At 43.2% G+C, this 18,397-nt stretch overlaps 1 protein-coding gene across 1 annotated transcript in view; it reads left to right on the top strand.

Annotated features, from left to right (window-relative positions):
- The first annotated feature begins 962 nt into the window (after window positions 1–962).
- The window catches only part of DNAJC1 (DnaJ heat shock protein family (Hsp40) member C1), a 74,267-nt gene continuing 56,832 nt past the window's right edge, over window positions 963–18,397 (top strand). Inside the window, exon 1 of the mRNA XM_083579782.1 lies at window positions 963–1,275. Within this exon, the coding sequence (XP_083435908.1) occupies window positions 1,102–1,275 (174 nt within the window). The 5' untranslated portion in view covers window positions 963–1,101. The remainder of the gene's footprint in view (window positions 1,276–18,397) is intronic.

Genomic DNA, 18,397 nt, shown 5'->3' with positions numbered 1-18,397 from the left:
ACCACAAGCTTAGTAACCGTTTGCAAAAAAGTGAAGGTGGGCAGAGCGTTACTGACTTAACATGTCTAATATTATGCACATCTACACCGACAGATTGGTACTGTGACTGTGACGCAAAAGATCTTGGGGTCATAGCGGATAGTTCACTGACGGCATCAACTACAGGCGCTGCAGCTGCAAAAATGGCAAAATCAGTACTGTATTAACAATGATAAGGAAAGAGACTGAAAACAAATCAGCAATGATCATCCTAGTGACAGTTCCATTATGCAAAATGATTGTGTGGGCAGAAATAGGTCTCCTTTGTGTAACGTCATATGCTTTCCCAAAAATCTTCACGGTTTCCCAAAATCAGTTGGTGAATAGAGGCACTTGTTAAGCTTCATCTATGACAAATCCGTGAAAGCTACAAAGCTTGAATCATCATTTGTAATATAATTTCCTTCTCTCTCTCTCTGAGGCCTTTGCTGAATAATACAGTAAACTGCTGCTATATTCGAACGATTATCCCATTCGTATCCCCGCAGCAACCTAGGGAGTGTAGGACTAGCGGACCGAACCTAAGATCCACCCAGCGAGTTCCGTGTCTTGAGCTAACGTGTGAATCCACGCCTCCTTGACACGGCTCTTTTGCAGGCTCTCCCGTCACGCTGTCTGAAAAAGTTTCGCAACAAGCGCGCGGGAGGCTTTTTTGTGGGCGCTTATGGGTGGCTGTGTGCCGTTGCGAAGGATCCTGTTTTGTTTATAGCGCGAGAGAGGCCTCGTTTCCCCTTGGATGTGGGGGTGGCTGGCAGCTGCCCTCCCCTCGCAGCCTCCCTCGGCCTGGCTGGAGGTTTCTTTTCTTCCAGGCCTTCCCAAAACACAAGCCTCCCGGCATCGGCCGGTTGCTAGGCGTCGTGACGACAGAGGTGCGCCGGGCGGCGATTGGCGGAGGCCCTGCTCTTCCCCCCGTGGGATTCGCAGGGGGAGGGGCGGAACCGGCGCGGACGCTGGAGCATGCGCAGTGGGAGGCGAGCGTCCTGCTCGGCCACGTCTGCCGGGTCCTGCCGCAAGCGGCTGTGCTGAGGAGAGCCCGGCTGAGGAGGCCAGCTGCTCGGCCCCATGGGCTGCTCCGCGCGACCCTCGGCGGGGCTGCGCCGGCGGCCCCTGCTGCTGCTGCTCGCGCTCCTCCTGCTCGAGCAGCCCGCCTTGGCTTGGGAGAGCGGAGACCTGGAGCTCTTCGACCTGGTGGAGGAGGTCCCGCAAAACTTCTACGTCTTCCTGGGAGTTGAGCAGGTGAGGGGAGGCAGCGCCAGGAGGAGACCCCCCCCGGGCGGGCGCGGGGTCCGGCCCGGCCCGCCGCTCCTGCTCCCTTCCGGCTGGGCCCGGCTGCGACCTCCCCTGAAACCCGGGGCTCGGGCCCGGAGCGTTTGGGGCGGCCGAGAGCCGAGACCAGAGGGCTCCTGAGCATATGCAGATAAACTTCACGGGGCTGCTGCTGCTGCTGCCTGATTCCGCGTATCTGGGGGGAGGTTTGTGAAGCAGGTCTATAGTGTGGGTTATAAAGTTGTGTGCGTGTGTTTTAAAAGTATACAGTGCTGCCTCTTCTACCTCTTGCAGCTTATTTGTTGCCCACTCACCACCGTTTCTCCCTGTGGCGAGGAAACCCAGCTGTCCCATGACCTCTTCTTCTCTCTCCCCCATTTATTCTCCTTTTTTGATGTTTGGATATTTCCCATCCAGACCTCTTCTAAAGGTGCAGTGTTCTGTGTTTGGATCCTGCAGGCTCCATTGTCCTCTTTCCTCCTTTCTTCCACCTTTATGTTAAAATGTAGTTGCCCCTTCTTATCTCACTTCTTTTCACCCCCAACCCCTGTAGGAGACTTCCCCTTTTCTTTCAAATCTAGGCCACCAGACCTGCAAACATCTTCTATTCTCCCCCACCCCACTGCTTTTATGGAAGTGGCCTATTTCCCCTTTTTTGGAGACTTTTTTGCACCCTAAACCTGTCCAGATTTATGAGGGAAAACTTGCACGTTTCCCTTCAGTTTGTGGAGGAAGCCATGTGATGCATGCTTATTTTCTCGCTATTTCCATCTAACATTCTGAAGAATGGGCTGCTCCCAATATTCTAATTGTCTGTTCATTAACATTGCCTCCAGAGGCCTGTCACTGTGCGTCCCTGTCTTTGGAGTTTTGTCTGGTGGCAACTGGGCATAGGAATGGTATCCCATCCTTAGAGTTCCCTCCTCAGAAAGGCCTGTCTGCCACCCTTCCTTTTAACATCTTAGCTGTGGGTTAAAATTGATTTTCTTTACCTTTAGTTTTTAATCAACAACAAGATGTTGCTGCTGTGTTTGTGGCACTGATTTTATTGATACTTATTTTATTTGGTAGTTTTGCTGTTGTTTTGGTTTACTTATAGTTGTTTATCTTGATTGTGTACTAACTTGTGAATCCATTGGATTAAAAAGAAGGATATACGGTAAATTAAATAAATAAATAAATAAATAAATGCATTGGATGTGTGGCTGCTATTGAGCAGCTACTAGGGAAACTTAAAGGTTATCTTAAGTTTGTATTAGGAAATAGTGTCCAGCTAAACAGTATTGTAAAAGATCAGGTTAACTATTCTGAAACAGATTTGAATGGATTTTACCTTTTGTTTTTTAAATAAAGTCTGATGTAGCAGATCTGGCAGAACCTAGTCAGCAGGTGGCTCAGCTTATTTCTGCTCCTGATGTTTGGACAGGAGTAGCTACTTTGCTTGAGGATCAAATTTTCCTTGAAGTGTGTGGTATAATTTCAATTTGAAACTGGCATAGTTGAGACCTAAACCTAACTCTGAACCAAATCTAATCATCATGTTCAGTTCTGATTGAGACGTTAATGTAAAATGAAGAAGAAGAAGAAGAAGAAGAAGAGTTTGGATTTGATATCCCGCCTTTCACCCCCTTTAAGGAGCCTCAAAGCGGCTAACATTCTCCTGTCCCTTCCTCCCCGACAGCAAACACTCTGTGAGGTGAGTGGGGCTGAGAGACTTCAAAGAAGTGTGACTGGCTCAAGGTCACCCAGCAGCTGCATTTGGAAGAGCGGAGAGACTACCGCTCTTAACCACTACACCACACTGGCTGGTTCAGTTACTATGAATTACCGTATTTTTCGCTCTATAACACGCTCCCAACCATAACACGCACATAGTTTTTAGAGGAGGAAAACAAGAAAAAAAATATTCTAAACGAAACAGTGGATGTATGATTTTTGTGGTTCATGCTGTGGCCACAGACATGTGATCTGATGGTGAGTTTGGGGTAGCCCAATGCAAAAATCCTGAGGATCCACGTGGATCCGTACTTTGTAACCACGTTTTTGCACCACTGCGGCCCCAGGCAACAGTGGGTCCGTGATTTTTTTGGTGCATGCTGTAGCCATGGACATACTATGTGATCTGATGGTGAATTTGGGGTGACCCAGTGCAAAAATCCTGAGGATCCATGTGGATCCGTGTTTTGTAACCACGTGAATGAAGGAACTGTCAGTAATGTATGATATCTCCAATACAGTGATGAAGGAAGGGGGGGGGGGGAGCTCACACTTGTCCTAGGCAAAGCAGCCGACTCCTATAGGCCTAGGTGCCTTCACCCCCCCCATTAAATATTTGAGGGAGTCATCCCCCATCCCCCATTGTGGTATGTGAGTGGGGCTTACCTGGCTGTCCCCCCAATATTTTTTGAAGTTGGAAGAGGGAGGGAGGGAGGGAAGGAAGAGAGAGGGGGAACTCACATTTGTGGAGCTGCCTTGCCTCGAACCGGAGCAAAAAGAGGAGGAGGAGACTCAGGGACACGAGCCTTGTAAGCCGCTTTGTTTGAATTTACCGGTGAGGTGCTGGGGGAGGGACTGAAGGGGATGCCCTCTTTGTCCCTCCTTCTGGCTCATTGTAAAGAAAGCAGAGTAAGAGCCGCTTACATTTGTGTAAGGGAGAGCCATAGAGCAGGCAGACAGGAGGAAGAGAGGCTGTCTCCCTTTCCCTACCTTGGCTTTTACACACTGCATGCAGCTCTTGCTGGCTTCCCAGCTGCCTCCCTTCTCCCACCTCGCCAAAAAACCATAGAGCAGGCAGACAGGAGGAAGAGAGGCTGTCTCTCTTTCCCCACCTTGGCTTTTACACACTGCATGCAGCTCTTGCTGGCTTCCCAGCTGCCTCCCTTCTCCCACCTCGCCAAAAAACCATAGAGGAGGCACACAGGAGAAAGAGAGGCTGTCTCCCGACACTCAGCTGTTGCTCAGCTGTTGCCGGCTTCTCAGCCAGCCAAGCGGAGGAAGACAGGCTGCCGAACAGCCAGCAAGAGCGGTTCCTCCTGCCTGCATTCGCTCCATAACACGCACACACATTTCCCTTTACCTTTTAGGTGAAAAAAACTGAGTGTAATGGTGCGAAAAGTACGGTATGTTTTGAAGATTGATAACCAACCCTTCTTGCGGAGTAAGTCCGATGAGAGTGAATATAATGATGAATACTTAACTAGAGAACTTTTTATATATTTAAAACATGGTGGCAGATCCAAAGAGCCATGCATTTGTTGAAGGCTGAGAACTTGCAGTTGGAACGGGAACTTGTAGAAGCCCACATAATTGCCTAGGTGCATGCTGGAGGATCATTGGATCTTGACTGTTTTCACACACAAATACCACATCCTGTAGAATTCTATCAGTTGTATTTTATCATTGCACAATCAGAATGAATTTCAGGAACCAAAATGCTTTTTCTGTGCAGCCTGAACAGCAGCAGTGAACAGTTACTTATTGCTACTTGCTTCTGCTTACCCCACCCCACCGCCCTGCTCACAGTTGTGGGGAATATTTTTACGTTATGAATGGTCCATGTCACCATTAAGAAAAAGAAGTAGGAATATGCCAGTATATTTGTGGACTGTCCCTGGATCTGTCCGTTCTTCTTTAAGTTCTCAAAGTCCTTGACCTACTTCAGTGTTGTCATATGAACTAGCCAGATGTTTAACTGATAATCAATCACAGTCAGCCTGTCATTTAAAAAATAAGACTTTAGAGCTGTCTTGCCCAACAAGGTGCCTTCTAGATGGTTTGTACTATAATTTCTGTCAGCCTTAGCCAATATTACCAATGGTCACCTATTTGGGGAGCTGTGGAACTTGTTGAGTTGCATTATTATTATTATTATTATTATTATTATTATTATTTACTAAATTTGTATACCCCCTTCATCTGTAGATCTCAGGATGGCTTACAACATAAAATTACAACATGAAAACCAACCATAAAATACATAATACAAAGATAACAGAAAACAAATTCCCCTCTCACACAATACATTTAAGAGGGATTTGGTTGTTAACCAGCCAAAGGCCTGGTTGAAGAGGAATGTTTTTGGCTGGCACCTAAAGGCATGTAATGAAACCACCAGTTGAATCTCCCTGGGGAGAGCTTTCCACAAATGGGGAGTCAGTGCAAAAAAGGCCTGTTTCTGTGTTGCCACCCGCAGGAAGGGCCTCTCAAGTGTCTGGGTGGGTTCATATGGAAAGAGGTGGTCCTTTAGGTATTGCAGTCCCGAGCCGTTTAAGGCTTTATAGGTCAAAACCAGCACTTTGAATTGGGCCTGGAAACTAATTGTTAGCCTGTGCAGTCAGGCCAGGATTGGTGTAATATGCTCAAACAATCTTGCCCCAGTGAATAACGTGGCCACCAAATTCTGCACCAGCTGAAGTTTCTGAACCATTTTATGAGGCATCCCTATGTATAACACTGTTGCAGTAATCTAACCTAGAGATTTAATCTAACCTAGAGATTACCAGAGCATAGACAATGGTAGCTGGCTTGTCCCTGTCCAGATATGAGTGCAGCTGTTCCACCAGCCAAAGCTGATGCAAGCTGAAATAGGTTGGGGAAGGCTGTTTTAAAGATTCCAATGCATACACAGGGCAAAACGCAATCAATTAGTGTAGTATGGTGATTCTAATTTGTGGGGAAGTGGGGGGTCATCACAGTATATTTCTGGATTAAATATGAAGAAAAATAGCCTTTCGGCATCATTGTCAAATCCAGCACCATACGATGGCTGGGCCATTTTGCCTGTTTGATAATTTGGCCCTGGTCGAAAGAGCCTTGAACTCTGTCATCAGAAAAATAGTACAAGTATTATTGTCTGTTCCACAGTCTTTCCATGGACTACCTGAATCGAGCTCACAGATCATCAGTGGTTAACAGAACGAAGTATGAGATAAGGGATGAGGTACTACTTGCCCCAAGAGAGACTTGAGGCATATTACTTGCTTTTTTATTCAGGAAGTAGCTGCTTGGCCTGGCCGTTCTAAGAACTGGGTATTTCCCCTTCTAAGCTATGCAAATAAGGTCTGGCTCAGTTCTCAGTGGCTCCCATTCAGACTGGGACATGGTTGAGGGTGGAATAGAGGCATCTTTCACTCCAGACACAAGGTCATCCATCACCTGAGCAGCAGCATCTGAGTAAACCCATTTACTTTCTCTTATATAAATGAATGACTGCTCTTCATTCATAGGGGAGAAAAATAAAGTGCTGTGCTTGAGGACAAACCTTACCTAGTTTATGGCCCTGTGGCTTGATGTGTCTTTCTGCACAGAAATATGCTGCACCTGTGGGTTCTTCAATATACAGGCCTCTTTCCCATGCATTCCATTGCTCATTATAATGACAAGCATTTCAGTAGAAACAAATACTGTATTTCTCGCCCTATAGGACGCACCGTCCCATAAGGCGCACCTAGTTTTTAGGGGGGGGAATAAAGGGGAAAAAATCATTTCCCCCCCAGGCGCGGGGCTGGGGTGGAAGAAGCCCGAGCTTCCCCCGTCCCCAGCCCCCAAACAGGCAGCTCTCTGCAAGCCGTGGGAGCCCAGCGCCGGCTCCCGCTGCTTGCTGAGAGGTGCGCGAAGCCTGCATTCGCCCCATAGGATGCACACACATTTCCCCTTCATTTTTGGAGGGGAAAAAGTGCGTCCTATAGGGCGAAAAATACGGTAGTTTGATCTAAATCCTATACTCACTCTCTCTCTGTCTCTCTTTGAAAATGCTTTATTTTAAACAAACTAATTTATTGTTAGCCCTTCTGCTAGAATATGAATAAATGGAGGGTAACTGCTGCACCTTTAGAAAATTAACCTGTGAAGTAGTTCTGTTACCTGGATGTACATTTAAACTACGTGTGAGCTGAAATGCAACTTCTAAAACTTGACCAAGCACATTTTCTATATGAAGAATACAAAACAATAAAACCAGTCAGTTTTCAAGGACAATGCAGATGTTGTATTGTTTAGACCTGAATAACTTTTTCAGAACCTGATGATGACATCTGCTTGGTCTGTAGCTATAGCAACTCCTCAATGGCTTCCTTTCTAATTTTCACATAGAACTGACATTTTAATAGCTCATTCAGAGCACTTAATAACCTTATGACAAGAAGCCCCTAAACAGATCTGCAATAGATTAAAGAAAAATCTGTATATGGGACAGTAGTTTTTAAAAAATCCGCTTCATAACTGGAGGCTTAAAGATGATAGTTCTTCTTACCAGCATATGTAAAGTAATTTCTTAAAGAAGTAATATATATTCTTTTCTTTTTTGCAATGGAAAAACACCGAGTTCTTATTGGAACTCAATCAACAGAAGTTCAAGCGGTTCTTGAGGATACTGAATAACCTTTAAGCAAACCTAGACATAAGTACCAATTAGTCATAACTTCCTTGGTCTCCAGCTGATGTTTACATTGTATGAAGTCTTAGCTCTCCTCCTTGAGGCATGGAGGAAGATCTTAAGTTTTGTTTTCCACATTCCACGTTTGTGAAAATGTTCTGGCTAGCTCCCTGGTCTATGCCAGTCCTAGTTCTTAGACATGTTGACCACTTCCATAGAAGAAGTTTTAAATTGCCTTGGAGCTCTGCTTTAGGATGTTTTTGTGAATGTCTGATAATTCTTAATGTGGAAGAGAGTCCTTTGTGAAGTGCACAATTCGAACTGAAATAGTAAAAACAATGTAGCATTTTATCTGTAACTGAAAAAGTGTTGTGTTATATAACACAATGGTGGGAAGGGTGATTCCTGTTGAAGGAAGATTTAATTTTCTTTCTTTAAAAACCTTTCGTCATGGGCTATTTTGTGCAGAGCTATCACCTTTTGTATTTAGCTGTACATTTCTTGTTCTGGGTATACTGTCCCTGGTCATTTGACTTGGTTGACTTGGATAAGTAGTAGAGGCCAGATAGCGTGAACAAGGGAAGGCTTAAATTAAGCTCACTCTTCTACACCCATGACCAAATGTAAAGTTGCCTAATATTTGGTGTGTAATCAATTGCTGCTTTTTGAGAATGTCTGTCTAGTAGACATTGTGAAGTACTCCTGTAAGCATGCTACTGATTTCATTTGATTCTAACATTTTGTCTGCCAAGATCTTTTCTTGTTTCCCTTAGATCTGCTAGTGATCTTGCCAGTGTTTGGCCTTGTAGTGCAGATTTCGCTCTAGATGGGACGGGGGTGGTGGTGGATAGTTTTGCCTGATCTCAGTTTTATCAGGCAGCTTTGTAGACCTGAGTAGGTTAACAGCTGCACATTCAACTTATCCTTGTCCAATGACAGCATACACAGAATCAGTTGCCTTGTCTGCTCCTGACGACTCAACGTGTGTTCTCTCTCTGAGAAAGATATGACAAATCCAGGGAGATTTGTCATATCTTTCTTAAAGCACTAATGCTGGCTTGCTGTCAGTTCAAGGTAAGCATGACTTCCATTCTTTCCAAATCCTCCCTGCATCTTTCTGAATTATGCCCTACATGTCAGGGTCGCAGCCTAGGTGTAATCTTCTGACCTAGTGTGCCCTCTTTACCCATGGCTATTCCAGTGCCTTGTTCTGCTAGCTGCTACTGCAACTGATGCAAGCTTTGCTTTGTTCTCTCTAATGCAAAGCTTTATTGGCTTTCTAGCTTGATAGAGAAATTTGTAGACTTGTGTGCATCATTATTCTTGCACTGCATGTCTGTCCATTGGTTGCAAAACCAAACACACACCTGCTTTTGCTAACCACAACATTGCTGGTTCTATATATTCTATATATGTTTAATAGTCTTTGGTGGGATTTGTAGCATCCAATGCCTGTGAATTCCTCCAATTAGCTGTGTGAAAGAACTACTGCTTTGGGGTTATGATGGAAAGCAATAGTGCACATGTGAGTGGTTGCCTAGTAACTGCCTGCATGATTAATTCCACCCTTGTGTTATTATGCCTCCCCTATCCTGTGGGCATGAAGCAGGCTCTAAACTGCGAAGTCACAGCCAGGGTGGCAACTCGGGAATGAGGCTTGCTTTTGTTGGCAATTTTTCCCGGGTCACCTTTAGTCTAAAAGTTGCCCTGTACTAATTATTAGCATAGGGAGAAGTTTATATTTCCTGTATTTTTCCACCTTTTCATGGCAAGTCTTGGATTATCTTTGTTTTAACTGGCCATTAGGATATAAAGTGGAGATCAGTGATATGGGGTAAAATGAATTCATTTTTCCTTTATATATTCTCCCCATGGAAACTTTTCCATTTATCAAAATGCATTTTTAATACAAATAATGTCTATCATGAATGGAAACTCTATTTGTCAATTTGAAGGGTAGTTTCAGACTTGTAATTTTGTTGCTCCAGAAGACTTGCTAAGAAACAAGGTGAGAAATGGACTAGTACTGTATCTGCCCCAGTTGGGAGAGGAAGGGAGTGGATTTACTTCCTCATTTCTTCAGAACAGCTGATGAACCCAATTGCTGCATTTCTAAGAGGGTTCTGGGCATGCACACCTAAGTTGGCTATTGGATATGTCCTTAGTGAATTCTGCTATTCCAAAATTTCCACCAGGGTAAACTTGGCAGTTTGTTCCTACCCATTTAACTGTTGAAGCCCTCATCTTAAGTGGCACAGGCAACTTTCTTTCTCTAGCTGTTTGTGTTACCAAAACTACTATTTCCAACAGACTAGATGATTTCCAATTCAGTATTCCTCTTACCTGAGTAGCATTGATGAGATTTTTCTTTCTGGCTCTTGACACAATGGATCCCTAATTCGTTGGGGGGGCGTTTCACATTACTAAGCTGCAGTGTACTTTTGACTTTGTAGACTTTTGGATTAAATTTTGGCCCCCAAGAATTGCCAATATTTAAAATACAGTTTAGAATATTTGAAAAGGGATATGTGTAGATTGGGGTAGCCAACATGATGCCCTCCTGTTATTGGGCTATAGCTCTACATGGACCCCATTTGGATGGTTGGAAACTTATTCACCTAGGCATCTGTATCCCAAATAGGATGCTTCATTGCTGTTTTTGGCTCTCCCCATTCCCCCAGAAGTCAGTTTAAAATATGCTCTGCAATATTTTTAATATTATAAGCACCATCTGTCTGTTTCCATCTTTGGTTTCCAGTGAAGCCCATTCCAGTTCAGGGCCAGCTTATCCCAATATGTTGTTCCCTAGTGCCTGACAAATCCAAACCCTTCCAGCAAACACTGCTATTTAATCCATGCAGCTTTACCTGTCTAGCTGGCCATGCAAGTGGAACAGCTGGGATTTAAAACAAGAGTTTACTTGGAGGGTTTGCATTTAAACTTCCTACCTGCCAGTCTCAATTTTGCTTCTCTGGTTGGGCAGGAAAGAAGTGCCTTTGAGTTGAAATCATACTGTCTCTAAAGGGTAGGTGGGGAAAGGAAACGAAGCAGCAGCATGATCCCAAATGTCTGTGAAAAGGATATGTCAGGTGGGGGAGCATAGTTAACTAAAATGACACAGGACCGTCCTTCGAAGAAGGATAAACGTGTTTGTGTAGTTCACAGGACCGCACATTTCTAGCTACCTTAAGATTTTTTTAAAAAATATATTGAATAATATATATATATAGAGAGAGAGAGAGAGAGAGAGAATATAATGTATATTTTGTTTAGCAATAATGTTACTTGTAGCTGAGAGATATAACTTGTGTCGTTATATTTCTTAACATAATGTGTCATTTCATGGATAACGCTTCTGTTTGTACCCTGTGTGTGTTTCCTGATGGGACACAGCTCATACGTTTTAATATGTTATTTAAGAACTGGTAACAAGTAGTTATACTTCATCTGTAAACAGTGTCCTTATACATCTGTATTAGCCTCACCAATCTGCCCGGACACTTTAAAGGAGATGTCATTTTAAAAAACAAAACAAAAAAACCCTTCAGTTTTGGCTTCTTACCACTTGATGGCAGTGAAGGAGCTAATGTTGCCAGGAAAGGTTCAGGGCAGGATGCTATTATGAATAACAAAATGGGAGGTACAAAGGAAGTTTCTGACACTTTGATATTATTCCCATTTCCAGGCGATTTTGCAAGTGACAGTAGTGGAGCAAAAGCCTCTAGATGGAGCTTCAGCACTTCCTAAAGGGGGGAAGAGAGACTGACAAGCCTCCTTCAGGGGAATGCTACATAGTCTGCTTTTAAAACTTGTATCAAACTTAATTTCTCTTCTTCGTGTATGTAGAATGCGTGCTGTAATGATAAAAGCTGTTCGCTCACCTAGAAGCTGCGTAGTTAGTCTGCCTTTCAGTATAAACTCCTAAGGCGCAGAGCAAAGATAAAACTAACTGAAGGATATAATAAGCAGGAAGAGTACATGCAACAGCTAATAAAACCAAGTAGATATGTTGACCAGTAAAAAGCTTGTCTAAATAAGCCGGTCTCTAAAGCCTCACCAGGTCATGGGATTGGGGGGTGATGAGGGAGAGAGATAAGAGCAAGGTAGGTAGATTCAAGTGGTTAAATGTCCAAATTATAAGGAGAGATGTTGCATTTCTGGAAATACTCAGTAAATTGAATTATTGTGGCTCTGATGATCATTTCCATGGAAAATCCAGGGGCATCTTACTACTTTGTAAAAGTTCTGCTCCCTCCCCCTGTATTACTTTGAGGCTCACTGCTTTTCTTTTCTTCTTCTGTAACTTGGGGGCCACCACCAAAAGAGCCCTTTCTTTGGTGGCTGTCAACTGGCAGTTTCCACCTATTATCACAGGATGAGAATAGACTCTGGCCTTTTGTACAGTAGGTTATATTCCAACCTCTCAAAAGTCAGAGGTTTCTGTTCCCCTCCACCTCTCTCCATCCTACATCTAGCCATGAAAGAAAGAAAGAGGTGTCATCCCAGTTCAGTGATGCATTTCAGCCTAGCGAAGGGGAGGGGCAGGACTCATGAAGGCTTGTGACTAGAGACATGGCCTTGGCCTTGGGAGCCAGAATGGAGGACCTGAGGTTTCCCACTCCTGTTCCACCAAAAGGTGATCTGTGCTAGTTCCTGGTGTGGAAATATACTTATGGGGGAAGGTATTCCCTCAATATATGACTGTTCTAAACTCAAAACTATGCATAGTCTCCAATGCACAAAATCTGTTTTAGAGCCATTCTTAACAGCTGAAAAATCATCAAAGTGTGTCATTAGATAGCTATCTATTTAATTGATGGTTTTTCCTCCCTGAATTATTTTGTGAAGGAAGGCAATGAAAGGATTCGTCAGTTTAGGAGCTGTCAGTGACATGGGTTTTGGGGGAAAGTTTTCTATATGAACTAGGGTAATTTTAGGGAAATATTAGGAGTATTAATGGGAACTTTTATCTGATACCCTAGAGAGCGATCTAGTTTAACATGTTTGTTGTACTAAAAGCTTTGAAACTGCAAAGCATGCCTAATTCCATTTGACATCCATTCATTGTTACTAACGAACATATGATATTGAAAGTTTTTGTGGAAAAATAAAGCACTGGAAAACTTTCAGCTCCACATCCTTGAGTACTGTACTAAAAGGCATTGGATGAATAAAAGTTGGTGACTGCAAGGGAAAATTTGCTTAATGCTTTAGGAAAATGTTAACTCCTTTTGCATTTTTAAAATGTGGGTTTTACCTTTCTACAGTAGATGAGTTTCTTCATATCAAGCAAACAAGAAGTGTTATTGGAGTTCAATGGCACAGAGGAAAACAACCAAGGAGGGTTTATCTGGCCTCAGGACACTCCCCAAGCCAAACACCCTCCTGAGCTACACCCCTCAAACAGCAAAATATTTGGGAAACGCTGCTAGGTCAGTGATATTAGGTAATGTGGAAGAGTGTGTTAGCATACAGAAGCCCCCAAGCATTGGCCTTGTGTGATATTTGAGAGCCTTTCCGCAGTCTTCCCCACCGTGGTTCCCTCAGGATGTTTTGTGCCATAGCTCCTACCAGACCAAGGCAGGATGGCTGGTGGTCAGAGATTATGGGAATTGTAGTCTTGAACAACTGATAGGCACTAGGTTGGGGAAGGCTGCTCTGTTGCAGCAGTAGTCAACTTTGCATCCTGATAGTAAGGCAAGAATGATTGTTACAGTTTTTGGCAACAAGAAATAATACTCGGAGAATTATTGAGTTCCATTGGCTTTGCGAGTCTCCATGGATGTTGGTCCATGCCAACAAGGGAATTGCATCATCCAGAAGATTTTACTTATTTATTACTTTTATGAAAGATCACAAGGCAGTTTGCAACATAAAAATGCAAAGTGGAAACACAAAATACATAACATAACAAAACCCAAAGATGAGACTATGGTAGCTATTACTCCAAGAATGACATAATGTTTTAGACTGGTGCGAAACACTGAAGCAGTCAGTGCAATTTAAACTCATAATTGTAAGTAAAATGCTGTATCAGAATATGAATTCCAGTCATGAAGTGGAGTGCCTCTTCTCTTGCTTTCTGCACCTGTCTTGCACTAGTCAATTTTATTCCAATGCTCTTTCTGGAAAAGTTGCATTCTTTAAGAAGAGCATGTAACTAATTTTAATTTATAGTGGGCTTTTGGCTGTTTCCTGGGTTGCCCTGCAGGCTATTTCAGCCCATGTGTAACAACTCTGTGAAAGAAGATCACAATACTACTTGCTTAGCTGATGCTGTATAAATTGTCACCCTAAATCAAAACTGTTCAGAGATTTATGACCATGAAATACTTGGTGGTGCTAAATTTAGTGGTGGAATGGGTTGCACTAACTTCGGGGTGTGTGTGTGTGTGTAATGTGTAACAGAACTGGTTGTGCAAGTATAGAAAGCTAAAACATATAGACTGGTTTTCTGTTTTGTTAAAAAATAATTCAAAGTCATGTGCGGATTGGAAAACTGATTAAAAGAGTACATAAAAATAAAATCAACAGCAGGAAAACAAGTGGAGCAGCAAAAGATCAAGCAGCAATTATCAGAGCCAGACTTTAACAGCCTTGCCAATAATTGGCTGGAAAAGCTTTCCTGGAAAAAATAGATTTTCCTATCTGTCACTGACTTTAGGAAACAGCACTTAGACCTGACAAGAAATAAGTGACTGTACCCACAGTTGGCCTAATAAAAATGTTGCTGTACTGTATGGCTACACTGGTGTTAGCATTTGCTGGCATAACTACAGCCGGTAGAATATGGCCAAAATGTGGGTGGAAATTTACATGTTACCTCTGCAGTGTGGGAGAGAATCAGCCTGCTAAAGTACCAAATAAATCACCCATCAAATGAAAGCATGGACTGTACGGAAGTGTTGGTAACTTTTTTTTTTTAGAAATCTGACACTACTTTCAACCACCTAACTCCGTAATTTGGGGAATCTGTGTGGAAATAGGGAGCTACTGGTACGATTTGTGATGAAGGACCTAGGTGGGTGGGTGTTTTTATGAAAGGAACAAAACAGTCATTCTCCTGGCTTGCATAGCCACTTTCTCTTCTCTATATTATAGATGAACTCTGCTGAACTACAGCTACTATGTTCATTGGTGTGTTTTTTTGTTTTTTAAGTTTAATGAAAGGAGCTTGGGTGTTTGTGTGAATGCTACTACAGGCTAGGGGACTGAGCTACAAGTCAGGAAGTCTTTGGTTTGAATCTCCTCTCTGCCATTAACTTGCCATATCTTCTTAGGTAAGCCAAACTTCCTCTCAGGCTTCAGTCCATTCTCAGTCACCCATCTGTGATATGATGAAAACACAGACATTCCTCACAGGGTTTTGTACCATCTGGTTATAATCCTTACAGGTGAAGCATTGCAAACACTTGAAAAATCTCTGTATAGAATATTGCCATTATTAAGGAAGTTATGTGTGCGTGATGCTCCTCCACCATGTTATTTTAGTGCTCTTCTCCAATGCAGTTCTGAACTGGGACAGTGGTTCTAGTATTTGCATTTCATAGTTGCAGTGCCCACATTCTCGTTGGCTATCCCTGGGTGTTGTCAGAGAAACAGGATGGAGTTAAAATGGCTAGTTGGGAGAGAGTAGTTCTTTTTTCGTACATGCCTCTTGGGAAGCCATTTGTCTTCATCTCTCAGTTATTTGGGAAATTCTGCTTGAGTGGAGAAGCCTCCTAGATACTTTTCTTTTTTTAAAAAAGAGAGAACGGGCTTGTGTGTTTTCTTTCATCAGACTTGGAGGCTTTGTGAGCCCAGGAGCATGGAGAGATGTACAAGTGTTCTTGGGTACAGAGGACCCTATGCTTCGTATCTGGTGAATGTATTAGCTGCTTGGACGAAACCTAGAAACACATTCAGTCAATAGATTTGTGCTGTGGGTTTGATGTAATAAAGCAGTTTCCAGAAATTACTTACTTAGTATTCTTACAATGTATGTCTTGCTCATTTTTCTTTAAATATGTGTTTCCAAAATGCAAGCCATGTTCAATTATTGTGTGTATTGTGTTAAAATGAGGACTGATAGACACATGCCACATTCTAACACACCCAATTTAGAGAAATAAGAGTTCTGAACTAAAAGGGGAGAAATAACGCTGAGTTGTGAAAAGTATAACTTGGTGCAGGCTAAAGGACTCCCGAAAACAATGTGTGTTTAGGCTGTAGAAGACCTGGGACCCAGGTGTTGAGCTCAGAGGACATCTGTGCCTGAAGTAAAACAAGATCACAGGCATAGGTAAGACTTAGGTCTGAGTTAAGTGGTTTGCTAAATATATTCCTGGGGTGCGCAGAGAGATTGCTAAGAGAGTAGACATGACAATGACTAAAACCTGGCTTGTAGGGGATCCAAAAGCAATCCAGCATTATAAGGTTGTTAAAGTGAGGGAATGAAAGGGGATTAGGCAAAATCCAAATAGGTGTACTTGGGCATAGGGGAGCAGCTTCAAGAGAGAAAAGACCCCTGTAATGTAATGGGGAATGTTCTGGTAAGGGGTAGATTGGGCCATGTAAACAAACAAGGAGGACTCATCTGGAAGGTTTACCTTGTGGGTGGTGCTCTTGAATGGATTTAGCTATCAAGAACATTGACTATGGTGAGTGGCTTCCTGGCGAGTCATACTGCAGGCACTGTTGTTCTGTCTGGTGTGTAGTGTTGATGGAGGAAGTTTGTATCTCCTGGAGCTGTGGATGCAGCTGCTTTTAGATGCAAAACCTGCATCTGATGACCTTTTGTTTACCAGGCATTTTATCTTATTACTATTATTGTAACCTAGGTCCTTGGTGAGTCAGTCTGTGAACTTTCTGGTTCCTCATGACCTTACTGGCAAGAAGGTCAAGCACAGAGAAATCTACAAGACTGTACATAAGGTCAAGGTGGGGGGGGGGAGTCCTTTCTTGTGGTCCTTTGCTTTTGCCAAACCCATCTTCAGTTCACTGTAATTGGAGGTTAACAGTGAAAGCCTTATAGCTGTGTGTGTACCAAATATATAGCTATATGATTATTTTAAATGGTTTCTTATATTGTGTTATAATTATTGCAACCTGTCCTGGAATCCTGGGGTGAAGGATGAGTAACTCATTGGATAGCCTGCTGTGATGTGTAAGAGTGTCCATAACGTTTCTGAAGAGCAACAGATAGTCACATGATGTTGACATAATAGTGTAGCTGCTGTGAGAAAAGATGTCCCTTCAGAAACCTGAGTGGAAGGAGACCCAGAGAAGTGGAATGGCAGATATTCCCGTACAGCAGTTCAGTTTTGGAACTCCTCTGTGGCAAGTAGCAATTGGCTTTCCAGGAAGCAGATGGATGGTAAATAGCAAGGCTGCTCTATCTGCAGGCAACCATCCCACCTTGACCCCACCCCACCCCAGTTTTTGGCCAGGAAGGAGGACAGATTAAAAATGGCTCAGGGAGGCATTTACCGGAGAGTATAGGTGAGGAAGAGTTGAGCATACTCCCCTGCATTAACCCCCCCAATCCCACTTAACATTTTGTTGAAGCCAAAGTCCAATTTATTACCAAAAACATTTGGATGTTAACCACTGCAATGTGTAGAAGTGATTTTAAATTAGTCATAGTGGTGAGAAAGTGTTTGGGTTGTTTGTTTTGTTTTGTTTTTAAAGCAGAAAATGACAGCATTGCAAATGGAACATGGGATATACCCCCCAAAAATATTTATTTTTTATGTAAAACTAGTAAATGAAATTAGTCTGCTATGATTAAAACAGATCGATAACATGAAATGCAGGCTTGATCGATGCTCACAGTTAACAGAAACCTATTTTACAACAAAGTCTGGCTTTGTGTAGCAGCATGCACTTTAATCATCAAGGTGATGAATGCTTGGCCACTTGGAAGGGATGCAGTTTACAAGGGTGGGGAGGAGAGGAAGGATGGAGAATCAGCAGTAAGTATGTTGATTACAAACCTGAAAGTAAATAACAAAGGTACTTGTGAAATTCCCATTGCCAGCTTAGGCTGAAATGTGTAGCAGTCCCCTCTGTGCCTTGGCAATAGGCTGCTTTATGGAAGTGATGGTGATGCTGAAGATATCGGCCTAGTTCTCACTGATGTGGTAAATCTGTGCTTGGGCTATGCCACTTGAAGCTGCAGGTTAGGGGCTCACTTGATTTAATGAACCTACATACCCTGCCCCCTCCCAGAGAGAAAACTTGATATTGGGGGCAGGGGTGGGGGGAGAGAGAGCGAGAGAGAGCTCACCCTCAGCCCTTCTCATTCACATCTACTTGCCTATTCCGCAAAGATGACATATTGCTTTTTTATGGAGCATTCAATCACAGGAGTCCTCACCTGCAGTCTGAAGTGGTAGGGCCCAGACAGATTTACCCTTAGTGAGAAATAGTCCTTAGACGTAACACCAAACCATATCAGAGTTGATTAGAATGCTGCCCTTCTGTACGCTTTGGATCAAGCATTCACCATCAAGCTTGCCTTGTACATTATGCCCACGGGACTGCTGAACTTCTGTGCCTACAGTCCACAGGGAGAAGCAGCTTCTTAGGGGAAAGGCATTTCTTGCTATCAGTTCTGGATTAGCTCCAGGATGCCTGTAGATTGAATAAGAACAGTTTTCTTTGAGCATTTAGCATACAGTCATGGCCATGCATACTGGAAAGAAAGTTCCTCTGGAAGAGAGATTCTAGGTTTTTTTG

The sequence above is a fragment of the Podarcis filfolensis genome, assembly GCF_964270895.1.
Source record: "Podarcis filfolensis genome assembly, chromosome: 12".
Lineage (NCBI taxonomy): Eukaryota > Metazoa > Chordata > Lepidosauria > Squamata > Lacertidae > Podarcis > Podarcis filfolensis.
Note: the sequence above shows the minus strand (reverse complement) of the source record. Positions and strands in the feature narration are given on the sequence as shown.